General features: G+C 37.0%; 1 protein-coding gene and 1 long non-coding RNA gene across 2 annotated transcripts; one reads left to right on the forward strand and one right to left on the reverse strand.

The window, feature by feature from the left end:
- Positions 1 to 4,081: 4,081 nt before the first annotated feature.
- On the forward strand, positions 4,082 to 19,728 carry LOC118764712. Its single transcript, XR_005000517.1, has 3 exons — positions 4,082 to 4,213; positions 4,353 to 4,357; positions 19,718 to 19,728. It is a non-coding gene; the product is annotated as an uncharacterized LOC118764712 (long non-coding RNA).
- LOC118764711 (fibrillin-2-like) lies at positions 9,250 to 14,832 on the reverse strand. Its single transcript, XM_036505690.1, has 4 exons — positions 14,415 to 14,832; positions 13,482 to 13,522; positions 12,543 to 12,659; positions 9,250 to 9,912 (listed from the first exon to the last, which is right to left on the reverse strand). The coding sequence occupies exons 1-4, from the start codon at positions 14,618 to 14,620 to the stop codon at positions 9,713 to 9,715; spliced, it is 564 nt and encodes a 187-aa protein (XP_036361583.1). The 5' UTR covers positions 14,621 to 14,832; the 3' UTR covers positions 9,250 to 9,712.
- Positions 19,729 to 20,158: the final 430 nt, after the last annotated feature.

Raw genomic sequence — 20,158 nt, forward strand, 5'->3', positions numbered from 1 at the left:
ATATGCGTAGGAGTGGGCGTGCATACGTATTTACGTGTATGGGAATATATATATGTGTGCATATGAATGTGTGCATGTGCATACGTACGAGAGTGATTATGTGTAAGGGCGTGGGGTGTACATGCGTGCGTGTATGTGTGTGTGTGTGGTGTGTGTGTATGTATGTATGTATGTGTATGTATTTAGTTGCAACCACGTGGTTTCGGGTCTCTCGTATTTCGGGTTCTGTCCCACTGCGTGACATCTTGGGCAAGTGTCTTCTACTGTATCCCCGAACCTACGAAAGCTTTGTGAGTGGAAACTGTTGAGAAACCTATCATGTGTGTGTGTGTGTGTGTGTGTGTGTGTGTGTGTTTCTGACTTTGATCCCACCACCGTGTGAATTACACGGTGAGAGTGTTGCTGTGTTTACATCCACTTAACTTAGCGCTTTGACAAAAGAGAATGGGAGAATAAGTGCTGGGTTTTAAAAAATTCAAGTAATGGTATCGATTCATTGGACACAAATTCTTCAAGGTATCGCCCCAGCATGGCCACAGTCGAATGACTGAAACAAGAAAAAGTTAAAAGATACTTTCTTTGTGTGTGTGAATTTTGTCATTTGTAAGATATTTAGGTCAAATATGAAAAATTTAGGTCATCTATTTAAAACTCAGAAATGAAGCATTCCTGTCTGTTCATTACATTCAACAACTCTGACGTCATAATGAGGCATTAATTATAAGTTATGATTTTTTTTCACCACGCAACCCTACTCCTATCTGGACAGATGTTGAGTAATTTTTTTTGCGCTACGCACTTGGGAGCGATGGAGGAGGCCTTTCTGGTAAAAAAGAAAATTCTGTGGATGGGGTTTGTGGTTTAAGGGATATTTGGCTATTGTTTCTGGCAGATTCTACGACTACCTGGTACCTTCCTCGTTTCTGCCCCTCCATTTCGGCTCCAGGCGAGTCCGTGTGTGTGCGTGAGAGAGTGTGTGAGCGTGAGAGTGTGCGCGTGCGTGAGAGTGTGTGTGAGTATAAGAAAATATATTTACCAAGAGAATAGCATATCATTAAAAACAAATATATCATTAAAAGTATATTAAATATGGTTTCTGTTTACAAATATCTTGGGTCATACATATCATCATCCGGATAAGATTTTCTAACTAGAAAGGGTATGGCCTGATCAGCCTGTAAGGACATGCATAAGATCTGGACATTGTTGTAGAGTTGAAAACGAGGTAATTTCTACTCTTCTCCTCTAGAAGCCATCTGCTGGCCATTGATAAAAAATTTTTCCCGAAAAATGTCTATCCTACATTAGTTATATATATATATATATATATGTGTGTGTGTGTGTGTGTGGTGTGTGTGTGTGTGTGTGTGAGTTAGAAGGTTTGGAGATGATGTACAGGTAATATATATTAGAAGAAACGAGGTAGTCAGAAATCCGGATGGTTTTATATTTACCGATATCTTTTAGTATGTTACATGTTTTTATACATCATATATCATAAATTAGCGCTTTCTTCCACTCTAGTGGAGTCTTCAAATTGATCTAAATTGTGTATCTAATATATACAGATCAATGCGGATTTCTGAGTACCTCTTTTCTTCTAATATATATATATATATATATATATATATATATATATATATATATGTATGTATGTATGTATGTATGTATGTATGTATGTATGTATGTATGAATGTATGTATATATATATATATATATATATATATATATATATATATATATATATAAAGTGATAAAATGCTTTGATCAGTTATGTGTGCATACACATAAATATATGTGTGTGAGAGTGTGTATATAAAACGCTCAACCTACAAACCTTGCCTGCATGAGGCACTTCACATATAAAAGCACAACTCTCCAGCACTGCTAAATAAACATAATGAGGCACTAAGCATATGCAACCACCCCAATTTAAATTTTTGATTTTGTTTACTTTAAAGAGATCGAAACGAATTGACGAACATGTGCAAATCGAAATTAAACCCAGACAAAAACATAAAAGTGAAGAGAATTTACGTTTTACTTATGTAAATAAGTATTTAATTAAAATTAAATACACCATTTTTATGAGAAACAAACATTAATGTTTAAAAATTAATGTTATAATGTTTAATAAGGGGCTCAACTTTCACCCCTCCTTTTTCATCCCTTTATTTGTCTATCTATTTATCCCTGTCCGTTTATTCATAAAATATCTTTGTCAACTAAATGTGGCGGCCCTATAGAAGACGGTGTTACTGCTGCTTTCAGACCCGGGATGACATTCATATCTATCTCTTTATACACGTATCTATATGCTTATTGAATTTAAAAGTTTCAAAACGTGGTTTCTTGCATATAAAACATAAGGAGAAAAAATTTCGAAAAGTTAAGTGGTGGTGTTGGGGGTTAAAAAAATTAATTTTTGCATATTCGTAGTCTCCGACATCTAAAACGTAGGAACTCGAAAAGTTTTTTCCAAAAATGCCTTTTTCAAGGAGAGGTGCGAAACTGCATTAGAAACTACACACACACACGCACACACACACATATATATATATATATATACATATATACATACACACACACACACCACACACACACACATATATATATATATGTATATATATGTATGTATATATATATATATATGCAGTTTTGCACACCCTCTCTCTCTCTCTCTCTCTCTCTCTCTCTCTATATATATATATATATATATATATATATATATATATATTTGTCAACTAAATTTCACGTTAAATTTCTGTTAAAATGTCTTATTGACGAGCTTCATTTCTTCACTGCCCTGAAGAGAAGATTACATTGTTTTACGCCATTTTATTCCTTTGGAATAATATCAGTGAATTCTTCGAAACATGTGTCGGGAGTAAAAGTATTTGAATTATACCTGCGTTAAACTCTATTTATTTATTTATTTATTTATTTATATTTAAATAATAATGGATTACTCCAAACGTTTACCAGTTTGCGCACTCTTTGTCAGGTATTTATGAACTATAATGGAATGCCTTCCTTTTCTGGGTCTGTTAGGTTTTGAAATGTCATCGATGCTTCCGTTACTTTATTTTTCTCTAAGTTGATCTGTTGGCCCCAAGGCAAACCCACTTTTACCTCGGATAAAACGTGATATTCACTTGGCGGCCTCACTCCTTTGACTTATTCCCTTTGAGCGGCTCTTGCCAGGTACTTGCACTCCATTGGCATAGCTTTCAATGCTCACTGATACTACAAATCACTAAACCGCAACAAGTACTGGACCTTCTTGGCCCCGTCGCCTGTGACCAGGTGGCACAACCAGGATGTGACAGCTGGAAGGAGAGAAACAGAGAGCTACACCAGTATTCAGCTAGTGCCTACTTGCAGCCGAGTAGACTGAGGTGACGTGAAATAATGAGCCTTGTACAAATATACAACGTGCTACCGTTAAGCGTCATTTTGCCCGACTTTATGTTCTGCGTTCAAACGGCACCGTGCTTTCTGGTTAGTGCACTCGGCTCACAATCGTGAGGTCGTCAGTTCGATTCCCTTTCTGTCTTTGAACCCCTACCATCTTATAGCAACAGGACCAGCAGACCAGGTCTGGTTTCGGGCTATTCCTGCCACTCCTCAGTACTGGACACCTCATCTGCTAATCTGTGGAGACGGGATGTATATAATAAAGTGTATATAATAAAGTATGTGTATATAAAGAAACCTGTGTAGATATATTTGTTCAGAAGAAATGAGTTCGATGTTAGAAGTGAAATATATTTCTGGAATATATGTAGTTCACTGTGTGTCAACCAATTTCTATGATGTATCAGGGTCAAGACAAACATTTACCAATGTATGTATGCATGTGTGTGTATGCATGTATATGTGTGTGTGTGTCTGTGTCTGCGCCATTTAACTACACAAAATGCTGTATGTATGTAATTGTTTAAAGAAGAGTTTCTGCTGTACTCTTGGTAGTTACTGATGTATCTTATAATATTCTCTATTCCGAACATGTAAATACTATAATATTTGTTATAAATGAATGTTATTGATTGGATGTTTCTGTTTTGTTCACAGATGTTTGTGGTGCAGAAATAAAGCGACCACAACAAAAGTCCATCGTGTGGACACCTTGTAATATGTAAGGGATGTTCAAACGTTCCACTTCAACAATGTCTGAAGTGTTTAAAACCTGTAACAAGCAGAGGTCGAGTTGGTAAGAATATTCTTTGCTGATCTGTCTTTTTGTCCTGCTTGTCCCATTGCCCTTATTGCGTAGAATAATATACTTCATGTTGTTGTGTAGACATAGATCTGCCATAATCTGGCAGATTTATAATAAAAGGTGTTCCTAGTGTCTGTTCTCTGTAATTGTATATCTCTCACACTACATCCACTAAACATTGACCTTATCCAAGTAGGAAACATATCATACTTCAAGAGGGTTGTAGTCTGCAACATAAAAATAATGGAGGATTCTGCAAGATAATTAGTGAGTAACTGAAGTATCAATAAATCTCCATCAACACTATAAGTAATTATGAGTTGTTAGAAGATAAGTAAATACAACAGTACTTACAAAGACATCATTGTAATCTTTGGTAAAGTATTAAAATTAGCAGAATATTTTAAAGGAGTAAAAGTACGTGTCACCAGTGTTTGAGACTTCAACACACAACTTCCTCTTCTATTTGTGGGCACCCTACTCTTTACCTTTCTCCAATTCTTTTCCGCCTGGAGGTCCGAACCAAATCAAAACCCAAGCAGTTTAACCAGTTCTCCCTCCAGCGCCCTACGGTGCTGCCGGTCGGCATGGACCCTCCCATATAGATGCCGAGTTTAGCCTTGTTAATCTTTGCTTTTATTGCCGTTTCATATTTCCTGTGAAGACTACTTCCAAGTATTGGTGGTTGACCTTATCAGAAGCTTTTAATTAATCCAAATAGATCAGGATCCTTGTTGATAATTTAGAGTGTGTGCTAGAGGTTGCGATGCATAGGTCTGTTTGGGATAGCGCATATCTGTGCAACATCGACCACTGTATCAAGTACAAGCGCAAACTTCTTGACTAACATCGTGGTCAAAACGTAACCGGCTTTTAGCAGAGTTACGGGCCTCAAATTATCTATCTGGTTGTTCTTGTTCGGCTCCTTTTTCAGAAGCACCGCCACTCCACGGCTCATAGCACTCGTAATTTTTCCGTTATGCTGCTAGTTACGGTGGACATGGGCCAAAAGATCGACCAGCAAACCTGGCATATAATGATAAATCTCCCTGCACCTCCGGCTGAATTGTGGCTTCGTTACCATGTTGCGACTTCGCCATTCTAGCCCATCGAATGACTTTCATCCCCTCATATTTTAGTGCACACGCCCTAGCTGTTACAACACAGCTTTCGTTCTTAGCATTGAGCAATTGATCAAGAACCACTTTGCCACTTCTAAGTGCTTCTTATAGCTTTCTAACGAGGGTTCCCTCTATTCTACATTCCTCTAATAATACTGTATGTGTTTTATATACATGCAATTCATATGTTTTACTTTCCAGTTCGGGGCTGGTGTATAGCGAATCCGTGTGGTAAATATGGTTTATGCATCGAGAGACCATGGACCTATCTCTGTATCTGTCAACCAGGGTTCCGTTTCGATGGGATGACATGCGTTGGTAAGTAAAGAAGAAACAGTACCACCGATGATATACACGCGATTATTTATAAATTGGTTTGAAACTATAATATTAATAATAATAATAATCTTTAAAAAATAATAATAATAATAACAACTACAACAACAACAACAACAACAACAACAATGATAATAAAAATAACAACAACAACACAACAACAACAACAACAATGATAATAAAAATAACAACAACAACAACAACAATATTAATAATAAATGACCTACTTCAGAAACAAGGAAAACTGACACAAATAGCCGCATAACACGAGCAAAACAAAAAACTCTTCTCAGAATTTAAGGATCAAGACTTCATACTACCTAACAAATATGAAAAAGAAGAAGCAACGAAAGCTATAAAATAAATGAAATCCAAACTAAAACTAGAACAGCAACAGACCATAATAAAACGACGGCAAGAAAAGCCCCTTCATGGCAAATACTGGACTAAAGTAAATGGAAAATAAATAGACAAATCAAAATCCCAGCAATAGTTGAGAAGCTCAGGATTCAAAGCAGAGACGGAGGGATTTTTAATTGCAGCAAATGACCAAAGCCTCCCCACCAGAAATTACCAAAAACATATAATGAAAAGAAACAAAACAAGTAACTGCAGTATATGTAGAGATGGACAAGAAACAATAAATCATATTATCTCTGGCTGCCCAGTCCTAGCTAAGAAGGATTATATTCACAGACACGACAGTGTTGGGACCTACATACAATGGAAGTTATGCCAGTACTATGAAATAACAACAGAAAAAAGATGGTATAGGCACACACCAGAAAAGGTCACAGAAAACGAAAAAGCAACCATACTCTGGGATATGCCGATACACACAGATAGAGAAATTAAGGGAACAGACCAGTAGCCATCAGAGCATCACAACAAATCACATGCCCAAGGCACACAGAGTTGCGCTCGGTAGTGAAGAGAAAGCACGCTATAAAAATAAAACTACAGAATAATAATAATAATAATAATAATAATAATAATAATAATAATAATAATAATAATAATAATAATAATAATAACAATATTGTTTGGAAGTGTTATCATGTACATTGTTTTGTCTTGGTATAAAAGATGGGCTACAGCAAATATTCTGCTCAATACCACAGATTTGCTTGTCAGTTGTTTGACCTTAACCAGTTGAGCATGTCCCTTAGTGGCTGACGATATGTGCATCTCTGATCACGAGCAGAAGTAGTGGGGGAGCATCATAGCCATGTGTTGAGAAGGATTCTTTGGGGTTTGAATAATTCACCTCTGGAAACATGGGTGTTTCGTTCGACATCCTTAAACAACCCTTATTCAGGGACCTTTTGAGCGGGATGGGTTACTCGATCTGAAGAAAATTCTAACTGGGCCCCACCTGCAAGGTCATGTGCTGTTTATCTTGATATGAGATCACCATGTCGCGCACATATGGTTGTGATGCATGTGCCTGGTGTACCCTTATCAGACGGGTAGTCATGATGGGTATACTGGGCTTAGTATATTTTACCCCAGTGTCACTTTGATGGCATGAACTGCTCGCTCACTCAATAATAATAATAATAATAATAATAATAATAATATAATAATAATAATAATAATAATAATAATAAATGCCCTGATGCAGTACCAATGCCCTGATGCAGTACCAATGCCGTGATGCAGTATAAATGCCCTGATGCAGTACCAATGCCCTGATGCAGTACCAATGCCCTGATGCAGTATAAATGCCCTGATGCAGTACCAATGCCCTGATGCAGTATAAATGCCCTGATGCAGTACCAATGCCCTGATGCAGAATAAATGCCCTGATGCAGTATAAATGCCCTGATGCAGTACCAGGCAGTGGCTCTCATGGCTTCTGATCTTAACTGATTGGAAGTGTTATCATGTACATTGTTTTGTCTTGGTATAAAAGATGGGCTACAGCAAATATTCTGCTCAATACCACAGATTTGCTTGTCAGTTGTTTGACCGTAACCAGTTGAGCATGTCCCTTAGTGGCTGACGATATGTGCATCTCTGATCACGATCAGAAGTAGTGGGGGAGCATCATAGCCATGTGTTGAGAAGGATTCTTTGGGGTTTGAATAATTCACCTCTGGAAACATGGGTGTTTTGTTCAACGTCCTTAAACAACCCTTATTCAGGGACCATTTGAGCGGGATGGGTTACTCGATCTGAAGAAAATTCTAACTGGGCTCCACCTGCCAGGTCATGTGCTGTTTATCCTGATATGAGATCACCATGTCGCGCACATATGGTTGTGATGCATGTGCCTGGTGTACCCTTATCAGACGGGTAGTCATGATGGGTATACTGGGCTTCGTATATTTTACCCCAGTGTCACTTTGATGGCATGCTCTGCTCGCTCACTCAATAATAATAATAATAATAATAATAATAATCAGAAGAAGGAGAACAAGAACAAGAACAAGAGCAAGAAGAATTATTTCTAGTGGAAGCACAAGGCCTCAAATTTGAGAGAAGGGATTAAGTCGATTACATAGACCTCAGTAGGCAACTGGTACTTAATTTATCGATCCCGAAAGGATGAATGGCAAAATCGACCTCGGCGGAATTTGAATACAAAACGTAGCGGCAGACGATAAACCGATAAGCATTTCGTCCAAAGTGCTAACGATTCTTCCATCTCCCCGCCTTTACATAATAATAATAATAATAATAATAAATAATAATAATAATAATAATAATAATGATAATAAATGCCCTGATGCAGTACCAGTCAGTGGCTCTTATGGCTTCTGATCTTAACTGATTGGAAGTGTTATCATGTACATTGTTTTGTCTTGGTATATAAGATGGGCTACAGCAAATATTCTGCTCAATACCACAGATTTGCTTGTCAGTTGGTTGACCTTAACCAGTTGAGCATGCCCCTTGGTGGGCGACACTACGTACTTTTCTGATCACGATCAGAAGTAGTGGGGGAGCATCATAGCCATGTGTTGAGAGGAATTCTTTGGGTTTAGAATAATTCACCTCTGGAAACATGGGTGTTTCGTTCAACATCCTTAAAAAACCCTTATTCAGAGACATTTTGAGCAGGGTCATGCGTTGTTTATCTTCATATAAAATCACGATTTTTGCCGCAGTCACTATCTGTGTGACAAATTCACAGTGAAACCCTTTAAGGGTTTGTCAAATGGGGAAGATTTCTTTCCTAAATCCTTTCAGTTTCGACTCTTTTTATCAATGCCACCGGCAACAATAACTGCAAATCAAATATTTGGGCAATTACGAAGACAAAAGTTACTTAGAATTTTCATATACGCGTATGAACACTGACAACAGGAACAACAATGCACAAGCTCAGAGCTATGAGTGCGTTACAACTGATAGCAGAAACAACTGTGAGCCAATAAGGTGAATTACATAATTTATTATTCCCTTGTCCCCTACAAATACACAAACACACAAACACATATAATAGAGATTACTTCGTTAACAGACTGAGTGAGAGAGAGAGAGAGAGAAAGAGAGAGAGACAAACACGATGTTTTTGGTTAAATTATCATTTATTTAACTAATTGAATAAAATTATTGGTTTAATAAAATCTTAAAATATATGCAACAATGATTTGGTATATAAGTGACATATTGGGACCACGGGATTGTCATCGCGTGATTTTGTGCGATGATCACCTGATGTGGTGATCACGTAATAGAGAGATGACCTAAGTCATATGGAAGTCATCCAGAAGGGAGATGACTTGCTCTGGAGGTAACCTCACAGAGATGTCCTACTGTGAATGGTTTACAATTGGCCGGTGATTGCGTTCTCCGTGTTCTGTGTAAGTCGGTGTTATTTGTTTTATTACCAGATAGAGAGAATATAGACTATGTGCATCTAGGAGTACATTATATAATGTATAATATAATAGTTAATAATAGTTGTTTTTCATGTCAGCTTCGATTGAGGAGAATCGTAGGAAAAATCAAGAATATATATACATCCATTTACGACCATCTCGTCTATTTTGAGAATTCACTCTCAGATGGTTCAAAAGTTTAGTTAAAGAATTTGATATTTTGGTATGGCAGTTGGATTACCGGGTATAGCAATGTTCAGATTCCTTTGAGGTATCGAAAGGTAACACATGTTCCGTCTTGCTACAAACCCGAAGGGGCAAGCACAGTAGTGGAAGCCGGGTCTGTTAACACATCTGTAAGGGAAAGGGCATCCACCATTGTTTTTCTTACATTCGTTGATGTCTGAAGATAAGGGAGAAAACAAACCAGCATAAGAAAAATAATAACACAAAATTAGGGAACAATATACATGGATGTGAGAAGAGCCGACATCTAAATTTATGAGGTGCCTAAGCAGCCGGGTAGTCATATACTTACATTTATTGTGTTAAGATGAAAAACCCTCACCCTTGTATTCAAGGTAGGCCCCTGTGCTGATTCCTTGAATATGATTCGATCCCTTTTTATAGTCTACACGTCCTACTAAGGTACCGGAAGGTCTGCACTTTTCTTGTAGTCCTCACTTGATCTTATATTGTGCAGTGGTTTCTTCCAATATCCATATATACCTTACGAAAGGTGGAGTGTCATATCACTGTCAGATGTTAAATGGGGACCTGAATAACTGTTAGTAAATATGCTCAAACCTAGCAACTCTCATGTTGAGGTACCGTCACATGCTATCAAAATAGTCAATGTGATAGAGAAAATAAAAATATGCGGGTGTAAATGAAGACCCCCCCCGAGACCTGATTAAACAACCACAAGTGAAAAGGAAACGGTAATAAGCCTTAAGGCGGCGAGCTGGCAGAAACGTTAGCACGCCGGGCGAAAGCGTGGCCGTATTTCGTCTGCTGCTACGTTCTGAGTTCAAATTCCGCCGAGGTCGACTTTGCCTTTCATCCTTTTGGGGTCGATAAATTAAGTACCAGTTACGCACTGGGGTCGATGTAATCGACTTAATACTTATGTCTGTCCTTGTTTGCCCCCTCTGTGTTTAGCCCCTTGTGGGTAATAAAGAAATAGGTAATAAGCCTTCTGGTAATGTAGAGCTGGACAGTGTTGAGATTGCTCTAGTACGGACAGATAAATCAATGTGTGTTGGGTTAAATATTAAACTGAAATGATGAACCTAGCAACACAGTAACGATTCCTAAATATTTTAAAATCCTTTCAACAGCAGCAATAATAGGATCCCGGAGTATTGATACGTATGTGGTACCATCTTCCTCTATATTTACCCTCGTTGATATCTGTTACATAAATAAATGTCATTTAGACGCAAAATCTGCAAGAAACTGTAGCATATCCATCATGCCTGCTTGGATTGTCTCAGGGACACAACGGGCACTCAAAACGCATGCGCAAAACACAACAGCCCTTACAGATAACGGAAGTGGTAAAAGGAATATAAGGGGTCCGACAGACAGGATCAGCCTCTTTTCCATTTGGGCAGTCAGCTTGTGAACTGCCCACAGCTAGGACTGCTAGCTTTCTTCCTCTGTATCAGCGCTCTATACGTGGTATCGCGATGCCTGCCTCACAGTGCGTAACATTTGTTAACGAATTCACACACACACACACACAGTGTTTCTAAGCATATCATGCCAGGATGCCGTAGCATTTTACAATGAATAAATCGCTGTCGCTAAATTGCCTGAGTTTATTGCTTCCTCTCCGCAAAACTGCTATTTACCAACACTACACGCATGCCTGTCTTGATTCCCTGAAATTCCACCATTGCAGTCACAAATACACATCTAAACTATATTTTAAAAAACACTGTATGTTTTCATGTACAGCATGTTCACACTGTTATACGACACCGCATGCAGTTAAACAAGCAAACAATACGGACAACTCATCGCCATCACGTTTTTATCTCTCTCTCTCTCTCTCTCAACTCCCAAACAATCGTTCTTAACACTCTCTTCAAAAATATCCATGGCTACATTGCCTCTTTACAGAGAGAAACAAATCTATCTTTTTAAAAAAATCTACTGTTTGCTGTGCTAAACTATTCGAATGCTTCAATTACCTCTTCGTTATTTAGAAGTGTTTTATTCTTTATGGATTTATTGTTTTATTGTTTATGGTTCCTTTCCTCGTTTTCTGGATTGTGCCTATACCATCTTTTTTCTGTTGTTATTCCATAGTGTTGGCATAGCTTCCAGTATATGTAGGTCCCAGCTCTGTCGTGTCTGTGAATATATTCCTTCTTAGCCAGGACTGGGCAGCCAGAGATAATATGATTTATTGTTTCTTGTCCATCTCCATATATTCTGCAGTTACTTGTTATGTTTCTTTTCCTTATATGCTTTTGATAATTACTGGTGGGGAGGCTTTGGTCAGGTGCTGCAATTAAAAATCCCTCCGTCTCTACTTTGAGTCCTGAGCTTCTCAACCATTGCTGGGATTTTGCTTTGTCTATTTCTTTTGCATTTAGTTTGGTCCAGTATTTGCCATGAAGGGGCTTTTCTTGCCATCGTTTTATCATGGTCTATTGCTGTCCGAGTTTTAGTTTGTATTTCATTATTTGATTGCTTTTGTTGTTTATTCTTCTTTTTCATATTTGTTAGGTAGTATGAAGTCTTGATCCTTAAATTCTGAGAAGAGTTTTTTGTTTTGCTCGTGTTATGCGGCTATTTGTGTCAGTTTTCCTTGTTTCTGAAGTATTTCATAATTACTATAATAATAATAATAATAATAATAATAATAATAATAATAATAATAATAATAATAATAATCATAATAATAATCATAATAATAATTATTATTATTATTATTATTATTATCATTATTATTATAGTTTCAAACCAATTTATAAATAATCGCGTGTATATCGTTGGTAGTGCTGTTTCTTCTTTACTTACCAACGCATGTCTTCTCATTGAAACGGAACCCTGGTTGACAGATACAGTGATAGGTCCCTGGTATCTCGATGCATAAACCATATCTACCACACGGATTCGTTATACACCAGCCCCGAACTGGAAAGTAAAACATATGAATTGCATGTATATAAACCAGATACAGTATTATTAGAGAGATGTAGAATAGAGGGAACCCTCGTTAGAAAGCTATAAAAAGCACTTAGAAGTGGCAAAGTGGTTCTTGATCAATTGCTCCATGCCAAGAACGAAGGTTGTGTTGTAACAGCTAGGGCGGGTGCACTAAAATATGAGGGAATGAATGTCATTCGATGGGCCAGAATGACGAAGTCGCAACATGGTAACGAAGCCACAATTCAGCCGGAGATGCAGAGTTCTGCCGATAGCAGTCGAAGACGTACGGAGCGCAATGACTGGCTGCACAAGAGAGAATTCTCCGGGGCTGGATGGTCTGGCATTTGAAACGAAACTCTGCCTCATCCGCCATACTCACCAAACCTCACGCCTACCGACTACCACTTTTTCAAGCATCTCGACAACCTCCTGCGTGAGAAATGCTTCAAAAACCAAGACGATGCCATTCACGCCTTCAACGACTTCATCGCCACCAGAACACAGGATTTTTACGCTAATTGCATAAAAAAATACTTGTTTGGCGTTGGCAAAAGTATGTTGATTCAAATTTATTTCGATTAATAGAGTTTTGTTTGAGCTGAGATATGTGCATCTGAATTTAAAGTTTAAAAACCGCAAGAAGCATAACTAAAAGCAATGCTGTTGCTTATATTTGTGATATAAAATAAAAAGAAGAAATTAATTACGCTCATGTTCATGTATTAGAGTATAAAATATAAGATACTAAGAAACCTCTAAGTCTTGCTTTAACACAGAATCGGAACAGTATTGAACACATGTCCTTACCATTGCGCTTTCCAATTTTGAGATGGGTTGAACAATCCGTCCTGTGAAGAAAAACAATGTTAGAATATCAGAATGTATAACGAGAACATAGTGCGCTGTGGGAAATCTTCGTTCTACTCTTCAATCGCTATTTGAACGAGGGTAGCATACTGTCACTGCGGAAAGAATGGAATATCATCCTGCTTCTTAGGACGGGTGATAAAGAAGATTTTTAATTACTATAGCAACCTAAGCCTTTTTTCCCTCATCTTTACGAGCTTCTTACAATGTCATCAGACTATCAAAACACCTCGATGGCCAACAGAGTTGTGAAAGGACAAATCCAGTTGGGACGGACAGGTCGAAGGGTTAACAGGCAACATGTGGATCCGTGCAGTTTTTGAGTGGAATCCAAGAAATTGGAAAAAAGGTCACTTGGACGGTCATCACGACGATGGGAAGATAATTTGGCCAAGTAATTCGGGCCAAGATGGAAAAAAATGGCAGAAGCAAGAGCAAATTAGAAGCGCATCGTGCCTAGTGGTGTATCTTGTATTAGGGGAAAGTAAAACATCTACGAAGGTCTAACGAACAACACACAAGTCTAATACAGAAACTAAAGATTTTCATTTGTGACTATTATCAGAGAGGAATTGGTTTAAGTAAAATCAAGAACAACATGAAATATTTAAATGCTTGGTCGATTCAGGCACCTTGAGTCCCTTCTGCTGCAATCCTTAAAACCAGGCCCCCTTCTCTCCCCTTCTTTTATTCCAATCTCAGACGCCCTGTAGAAAGTTATGTGCTTCGCCCACTCCATCTTGTCTGAAATATTTAAAAGAGACCCAAGCACTAAACTCGCTTGAAATGTTTAATAAGAGATTAGACAACGCAAGAGGTACCCAGGGTTAAGTTGGAATCGGGTAGAGTAAAACAATAATACACGAAATTTACCTCAGCGCAGCCTTTCCTCCTTCTGTAGTTGAGGGACTGTCAGTTACGGCCTTATCTTCCCCATCTGACGCTGTTACGTTCTCGAACGGTTTTGCAATCACAGTCACTTCTTCATTATTCACTGACGGTCGTTCAGTCGTCTGCTTTCCTTCAATCACCAAAAGACCCACAACGAAAACAAATGAGAAAAGTACGAGGTTCTTCATGGCTATAATTTTTTTCTTTCCAGTGCCCCTCCTGCTTACTGACACAAGAACGGCTTGTAGTATCAGAAGGAATAGATTTGAGTGACACAGAACACAGAATGGATGTCTAGTTCTTCCTGTTGGAGTTGTCTTGTCTTCTGGTGGTTCCTACAACACAAGGAAGCCTTCGTCAACAGCAGCGGGAGTTCCAGCAGCAGAATCGCGTTATACAGTCGGTCTGATTCTGTCACATTTCTACAAGACACTCACATTTATAACAAATCTTCATCCTTCTCCCCTGCAATTTGATTGGCCTCAAACAAGTTTTGACGTCATCAAATCCGGAATGTTAAGACAAAAAAAAGCAACGTACACCGCCCGCCGTCTAAACTCCTTCACCAAAGCAACCAGACTGCCACGCTGGAAATCTTTTCTGTAAACAAACTCCAGAATAAAAAAAGGTGAAGGGAATTGTCACACACGTATGAGTATGTGTTTACGCACGCACACAGACACACACATATACGTACATAAATATATATATATATATATACACACATACAAACACAAACACACATATACACATATAGGCGCAGCCGTGACTGTGTGGTAAGTAGCTTACAATTACATGCCAAACTTGCAAAAGCAAGCAGGACATAACCTAACATAGCAACCAATAGACTTGCGCAGTCAACCCTACCCCCTCCCTTCATTGTTTTGTGTAGAAATGCTGACACACCGAATTCCTTAAGGGAAGAAATACTTGACTTTGTATTTTTGAGCGTTACATTGTCAAAGTAAGACGATTGAATCCGATGAGACTAAAATACATAAAATCCCGTCAGGCATTGTGCGTACATAACAAAACAGAAACACCTGCAGGCTTGTTTACAAAGTCCGACACACACGAATAAATTCTAAATAATAATTTAACGTCAAATCTGATTAATGAGGACAAAGCTAATAACCACCTCATTCAAATCCACTCACCCCAAAAATGTTTTTAACTCAGCAAAAATACGTGAAGCCAAGATTAATTTTAATGCAAATCAGACCGATCATGGCTTAGCTGGTCGAAACTTCAAAGTGACTGTCAACAATATTTTTGTATAAGAATATAAAATATGCATTCCTCAAAAGCATAGAATAATCAGCCGGGTTAATGTAAAGTTGCTTTTAATATTGAACATAAAAACACCAATATCAATAAACGAGGGAGAGTCAAAAATTATATGCCCTTTTGTTTTCTTAATCTATTTACCCCCAAAATAAGGGGATGAACAAGCAAGTCATTTCTCTATGTAGTCTACTTCCTTTTTGATGCACTTGGTCCAGTGGCCCACAAGCTATCGTATTCTCTCCGAGATGAAGGTTTTCTGTTGGTCATAGTTAAGTTAAGTCAAGTTAATATTTTGGTTCAAAAAGCAAAAAGCAAGGCCATGTAGGGGGACATGGAGTTATGTACAGGGTGGTGATCATGCAAAGAGTTCAGCCCATTTCTGGTCAAAAGAGACTTTGAACCGAGCGGTCGTCGGCATCTTCACTATCTCGTCCGGCAGCTTATTCCACGGATATGCAACCCGGGCGGAGAAAGCTCCTCTCCTTCGATTGAGATGAAATCGTCGCAGATAGAGCTTTTCGGAGTGAGACCAAGAACCATGCGGGTAGCCAGCTTCTGGACTCTTTCGAGATGATGTATGTCTTTGAGGAGATAAGGAGAAGAGGCTTACCATTTATGTATCGCTTCCTTCACATCTTCATGTGTAGGAAATCGACGATCTCGTAAACAATCTTTGTTGATCGTACAATACTTTTCCTGCTAATCTTCAAGTATAGTCCCTTTTGAGGATTTTTCAGCGGAAGACTGAGCCTTGAATTTCTTCGTCGCTGGCGAGCCAGGATTTTTTCCAATTCAGCACCCGACACATCTTCCGACCAGAGAAGTCGAATCACTGGTTTTTGCTCTTCTTTTGTACACATTGCGAGTGGAGCGGCCATACATACGCAGAAAGTAAAATGGCGCACTCAGGGTCAAACTTCGATCACGTGACCACCATTGCACCAACTATAAGCACGCATGCCCTGAAGGCAGTGCGACAATAATAGAGATATATTATGGCGAATGAGCGGATAATTTTTGTATTTCCCCATGTATATATATGTATAAAATAGACATTACCATATATAAAAGGATAATAGTTATAGTATATATATATATATATATGTAAATATAATATGCAGCAATTATTCGGTAGCCATGGTAAAACTCCTAATTTATGATGTCGAGACGGAAAACCACGCTGGCATCTCTTCAGTTATCGGACTATCAAAAAAATGGCTCAAATACTGAAGAGATGTCGGTGTGGGTTTCCGCCACGACATCCGAAACTCGGAGTTTCATCATGGCTGCCGGATAATTGTCACATATAATAATTACAGATGAATTCTTCTATTTACATAATATCGAGGTCTCCTTCATTCTTTTATTGTCTTACCATTTCTCTCTCTCTCTCTCTCTCTCTATATATATATATATATATATATATATATATATTAACCCCTATCTCAATTTACAAACCCTATCTCAATTTGCAACTATATGTAAATATATATATACATACATATATATATATTTATGTATATATATATGTATATACATATACATACATGTACATATATATATATAGGTATACATATGCATATATATATACATATACATATATATATATATATATGTATATATATATATACATACATATATATATGTATATGTATATATATATGTATATATATATATATTATATATATATATATATATGTGTGTGTGTGTGTGTGTGTGTGTGTGTGTATACATACATACATAGGCAGATATGTAGGTAGCCAGATAAATAGATAGATAGTTGGAAGCTTCAGTGATGGAATTCTTCCATTCGAAGGGCAAGAACTGGTATCAGTATGGGATCAAAGAACTAGTGGAAAGATGGCTGCCGATGGTGCAACACTATAGACTCTATTTCGAATGCTAGGCTGCTTTTTTTGGGAGCTTGGCGAATAAGGCAAATACGTCATCGAAATATTGCAAAACTTTTCAATTAGCACAATGTTATTTTATTATTTCTCTGCTTTTGTTCTTAAACCACCTGTCCCATCCACTCTCTGTTAATTATTCAAATCCTATCTTATGTAAGCTGTGTTCGTATCTTATTTACGTTACTTACATTTGTAGTGATTAAGAGCGCGGGCTACTAACCTTAATATTTCGAACTCGATTCCAAGCAGTGTCCTGAATAATAATAATAATAATAATAATAATAATAATAATAATAATAATAATAATAATAGTAATAATAATAATAATAATATGATAATAATAATAATATAATAATATAATAATAATAATAATAATAATAGTAATAATAATAATAATATAATATAATAATAATAATAATAATAATAATAAAAATAAAAATAATAGTAATATTAATAATAATAATAATAATAATAATAATAATAATAATAATAATAATAATAATAATAATAATAATAATAATAGTTATCACCATACTAATATGGTAGTCTATAAATATAAGACTAAAGCTGTCGCTGATTAGCTCCAAGAGGCCGTCGCCTCTAGCTAGCTATATGACACACGAACCTGCGTCCAGTGGAGGAATGAAAACAGACGTGAGATACGTAAGGATATTGTATCTGCAGTTCCATTATTTAAGCAGAATGTTGTATATATAATGTTCCTGTGCCATATGTGTGAGTTACAATAGTGTTTTTAATTGGTCATTCCAAGCATAGTCTTATAAATGGTGTTATTCGATCGAGGTTTTTTTTAAGTGATTTAAAACTTGGGAATGTGTTCGTAAGGTCAAATCAAAAACAGGAAGAGAAAATAGGGAGAGACATAATTAACAAGTGAAGAAAGAGGTGAGAGGGAGAAAGAGGAAGAGATGAGAGGGTTAAGAATAAAAGAGTGTGAGGTATGTTAGCAGGGGTGTTGTGACGGAGCTACATTAAGGGATGTGTATATAAAGTGTACAGAGAAGATAAGGGTAATAAAATTGAGGTAGAATGAAGAATGGAAAATATTAGTCAAGTTGCTTAAATGGACAGTTTAGTTGTGAGTAACAGAAGAAATAAAGAATTTATATATGTGAAAATATGTGCACACATTCCTATCCACACCTGTGTATAAACATTTGCATACATCAACACATATATACGCACACAAACACTTGTATGTTAACACGCATTCACACATATACATACTCATTTGTATATATTTTTGCATACATAAATGCATGCATGCAGACTCAGACACGCGCATAAATGTGTGCAAGTGTATATATACACACACACACACACACACCACACACACACACACACACACACATAGAGGCGGGTATGCGTACATATATATACCTACACATACTCATATATAAATCCATTCTTATATGAAGTATCTATACCTATAATCATATATACTCACATGTACCCGCTTGCATGTTCATATATGTATACATATACACGTATATACAAACATACATATATACACGTACATATATACATAGACATACATATGGATATATATATATATATATATATATATATATATATATACATAAATATATACATATATAATACATATACACACACATATTATATATGTATTATATATATAATATATATTAAATATATATTTGCATATATATTATATATATATATATATATATATATATATATATATATATTTAATATATATTTATATATATACTATGTATATTATTTATATAATACATTTATATAATATATATATTATATGTTGTATATATATAATATATTATTTATATATATATATATGTGTGTCTATATGTATATACATACATACACCTTCCGTCCTTCTTTGACATGTCTTATTTTTCGTCCTGCAGAGTGTCCAACAATCACCATCCTCACCAAGGAAGCTTGGTGTGGTAGCCAGTTTAGTCGCCGTCGACCCGACCATGCGACATGTTGTACTGGGTTACATGTTACCAGTAGCGCTCAAGTACGACTTGACATAAGCGACCACAACACAAGCCGAGGAAAAGGTATAAAGACTGTGTGAAGGAAAACCTGAAGAAGCGCGATGTTCCAGATTAGAACAATTAGATGGGTGCTGTTAGGAATGGTTGCAATGCTTGGGAGGACAAGAGAATTCAGCACTCTGGACTTAAAAAAGCCTGTCGCAAAGGAACAACTGGAACTAAAATCAACAGTGAACATTGGATATGTATTATATGTGACCGTGTTCTGTTGTCAAAAGCAGGATACGTGAACTATATGAAGTCACTTGAAAATCGTAATGCCCAGATGGGTGACGATCTTGGACACCAACCACCTCTTACTACTTGTGTCGTATGTCAAAATCTTTTGAGACAATATCTGGACTAAAAAGGCATATGCTAGTTCACAAAAACATCCTCCAGAATCCGATTCCTAAGGGCAAAGATACAGAATAAACTTTAATAATATCTGTCATTTGTGTTTTAAACCCTGTCAGCCAGCAAC

The sequence above is a fragment of the Octopus sinensis genome, linkage group LG9 (genome assembly GCF_006345805.1).
Source record: "Octopus sinensis linkage group LG9, ASM634580v1, whole genome shotgun sequence".
Classification (NCBI taxonomy): Eukaryota; Metazoa; Mollusca; class Cephalopoda; order Octopoda; family Octopodidae; genus Octopus; species Octopus sinensis.